The sequence below is a fragment of the Argopecten irradians genome, chromosome 13, assembly GCF_041381155.1.
Source record: "Argopecten irradians isolate NY chromosome 13, Ai_NY, whole genome shotgun sequence".
NCBI lineage: Eukaryota > Metazoa > Mollusca > Bivalvia > Pectinida > Pectinidae > Argopecten > Argopecten irradians.
In genome coordinates, this window is record NC_091146.1 from 20,796,799 (window position 1) to 20,800,764 (window position 3,966).

General features: G+C 36.4%; 1 protein-coding gene across 1 annotated transcript; it reads left to right on the top strand.

The window, feature by feature from the left end:
* Window positions 1-1,382: 1,382 nt before the first annotated feature.
* LOC138306463 (uncharacterized) lies at window positions 1,383-3,758 on the top strand. Its single transcript, XM_069246926.1, has one exon. The coding sequence runs from the start codon at window positions 1,534-1,536 to the stop codon at window positions 3,079-3,081; it is 1,548 nt and encodes a 515-aa protein (XP_069103027.1). The 5' UTR covers window positions 1,383-1,533; the 3' UTR covers window positions 3,082-3,758.
* Window positions 3,759-3,966: the final 208 nt, after the last annotated feature.

The window sequence follows — 3,966 nt, forward strand, 5'->3', positions numbered from 1 at the left end:
TTTGCGTTAAAAATATAATTACCTTAAAACAAAAGTTGAACTTGCAATAACGGGTTTGTGTTTTTATTAGTATAACATCCAATTAAGAGTCATGGACTATATAAACCGTGCCCTGGTGTTTGTTGGTGGTAGGGAAAGCCGGAGTATACCCGAACAGGCGAAGACGTGCTGCAGGTTTTTAAATATCACGTTTCGTCAGCATGACCAAAATTTATCTGCTATACAATCATGCCCTGCTGTTCTCTGTGCATTATTACAATACACATATTAACAGACATTAAAGTTGTATGGTCTGTGACATGCTGTATTTTTGGCATAGAACAAGTATTTAAAGTGTTCTACATATTTTTCTCCGCCTCTCCAAGTTTTGAACTTTCCATATTTACCGACTATTGTAAAATTTGTATTCGCAAAGTTATAAAACAATTAGATTTAAATATTGATTTTAACGTGTACACGTTTTAAGTAGCTCGGAAGTCTCCGAATTGTTCCCATCTGTACGGATATAGCCTATATTAGCCGCGTGATGCGACTTAGGAGGTTCCGATCTGTACGGGTATCGCCGATGTCGGTCACGTGATGCAATTCGTTTTTCATATATTAGCCGAAAGTTTGAAACATGGCGTTGACTGTGGCGGTTCTTTCAAAACATGAAATATTTCATGCGACATTTACCTTGATTTCAATTGAATATTGGTGCTTTTATGAATTTGAACCATCATTTATAAGCATCCATATTCACTTAATGTATCTTTTATGACAGTTTGTGATGGTGAAAATTACCAAGAAATACAACTTTAAAACAAAGGCGAACTGCAAGTATTTAAACGTCATGGTTCGTTAACATAACTAAATTGATACAATTAATCCCTGATAGTTAGTCTATGTCTACAATGCATATAACAGATACTCATGTTTAAAACTGCCAAAAAACAACGACAAGCTGTAGTTACCATGACCCTAATTGACCTTCTACACTATCTACTCGGCCAGACATATTTATATCAGTTTCAGAACTGATAAAGTGGTTTCACAGGTAGATCGTGACATTGGTGGGTGTACGCATATAGACATTTGCTTAAATACTACCTGTCGATCAGAAGTATTATTTTTATGTTATGCGAGAAATCATAAGGAAAGTGCAGTCAAATGTTTTAAAAGGGATAACAACCGATGTCTGTCCGGATAAAGTCGACTTCTCAGCTAGTATATCGTGACAATCCTCGTTGATGTTCGTAGCCAGACAGTTGTTTACGTAAGTTGTCGACTAGAACGATCTATTACACACCTACAGTGTAGTCACAATTAACATGTGAATTACAATTGTGACAAAAGAAAACTATTTTAATGTGTATTACATGACATCCAACTGAAGCGGAGTGAATATGACTGTGTCCTCTATGTCAATATGTAGATATCAACAAGGTGTATATCAGCCTTCTGATGTTGGCTATATGGAACATTTGGATTAGAGACAGTATGCCTATCGTTATCTAGAGTTATTGTAACATATAAACAGAATATTTCGTCAATATGGCTACTGCCAAAATGGCTGTCTGTTTGAAAGGACAGACCACATGTATATACCATAAAGGGGAACAGCTAGGATTTTATTGTGAACAATGTCAAGAACTGGCTTGTCCAGATTGTGTTGCGAATAACCATAAAGGACATATGCTTTGTAGGCTCAATGAACTCACATTTAAGAAGAATCAAGAGATCAGAAGCTTTATAGAAAAAACGGAACGAACCGAAGTGGTGGAAGTCAAGAATAATATCGCCTCTTCAAATACCATGCTTCAGGAAAATGACAGAACTTTCGAAAAGCTTTCAAAACAGTTGAAGGCACAAACTGATAAATTGAAGAAAGACATGGATAGATTTACAGACGAAACACTCTCTCTTTATCAGAAAATAAAACATGACAATACCAAGCTCATACAGAAATACAAACAACAACTGGAGATTTATGACAAACAACTCGAACAACAACTACAAGAATGTAAGAGAGTGCTTCAGCAAGGCTCTCACATAGAAATCTACGACACCGAGTGTGAAATAGATTCCCGATTACATCTTCCTGCAAAACCTGCACTAGGTACTGCCAGATTTATTCCAAACAAAAATCCTCGCGATCTCTTGGAACTGGCTATAGGTAAATGTGAATCTGTCTCCGCGGGTCATGGTCTTCTGGCTGAAGCCAAGGTGGTGGCGGAGTTTAAATCTATATGCTCCATTAGTTCTATATGTCCTACCACTGATGACCAGGCCTGGACCAAATATCATAACACATTAACTCTCCTAGACATGAAGGATACTATTATACAGAAGGTCACACACAATGTTCGGATCAATGACATCAGCCTTTCTCCTACAACACACGCATTATGGGCATGTGACCGTGAAAACCACATTCTGAAGCTATCAGAAGGACAATTAAATACAACATTCAACACCAAACAGGAACCAAAATGTATTTGTGTCACAGCGGACGACCATATCATTATAGGCATGTCCAAAACCATCACCAAATATACCACACAAGGTCGGGTAGTACTATCTACAATGGCTGCAGTGACTCAGACACCATTAGTGTGTTCACCATGGAGGATCACAGAGTGTCCAGTCACTAACAATGTTGCAGTGATTGATCACAGCTATATCAATGATGGTGGTGATGGACACAGACGTGTTGTTGTCATGAATTCTAACTTCCAGGAGCTGTTTGTATACAGAGGTGACATCTCCAGTACAAATACACAAGCTCAACAGAGAGGAAGTGGCAACCCATTTGACCCCTGGAGTATAGTTTATGATAGTCAGGGAAACATCATTGTAAATGACTGGAGAAGCCGCGATGTTTTCATCCTCAGCGGAAGTGGTGTGCTACTCAGGACCCTTTACTCAGAATCAAACATAATAGGCGTGGACAGGCGAGATATCCTTTGGTCAGTATATAGGTCAGTCTACAGCTCAGCAACTACCTTAATGGAACGTTTCCTTGTGCCATCAACGTTGAAGGAGATTGAGACCAACACAAATGTGAAACTCCTACAATACTGCAGTGAATCATATAACTAATGAAATGACGATCAGATTATCCGAACGTGTAATTACTTGGAATATCAGATCGTGGAAATACTCGGATTATCTAACAGTATAATTACTTGGATTATAATTACTCAAAATATCAGATCATGTAAATCCTCGGATTATCAGACTGTGTAATTACTTTGATTATCAGACTATGTAATTACTTTGATTTACAGACAGTGTAAGTACTTGGATTATCAGACTGTTTTCAAAGCATGAGATGACAGATATTTAACCGTCCCAAATTTATCTCAATTCTTTATTTCTTTAAACCTTAGGGTTCATCGAAAATGATTATATACATGTATGGTAGAAATTCCAACGAAAATCATGCATCGAACTTTAAGTCACAACTTACGACCATTTCAGCTGATTCAAAGTGTCGTTTCATTTGGCCAGAAAACTTATTCATTTAGATATATTCAGAAACATCTGTTTATGACATATGGGTGAATTAATCAAATAATTTGTTGTTTAATTTCTTACACAGTTAATATGGATGACTTTTATCGACATATAGAATTAATCTGAATGGTTTTAATTTTTTGAATAAAGTCTTTACTTGCCATGACCAAAGGGAGTTAACCATTCTCTGTAAAATTCAACACTCAACATTCTTTGTTATGACAGAAATATAATGTAACATAATATATGGGCCTAGTCTCCTGAACATTTTTTTTAAGTAATCAATTAATATAATTAACATTTATATCTAATATGATTTTTATCTATACAGTCAAGGAAATATTCATAAAAACTGATATACATGCACATATTATGATATGAGTAAGAAATTAATAAAAACTGCAACACTTGGTGAATCATTATGGTAAATCTGGGCCTGAATACGCCTACAAGGCATCAGTCGAAGAT

Excerpts from the sequence above, each read along its gene's own strand:
- LOC138306463 (XM_069246926.1), top strand. The coding sequence starts at position 1,534 with ATGGCTACTGCCAAAATGGCTGTCTGTTTGAAAGGACAGACCACATGT.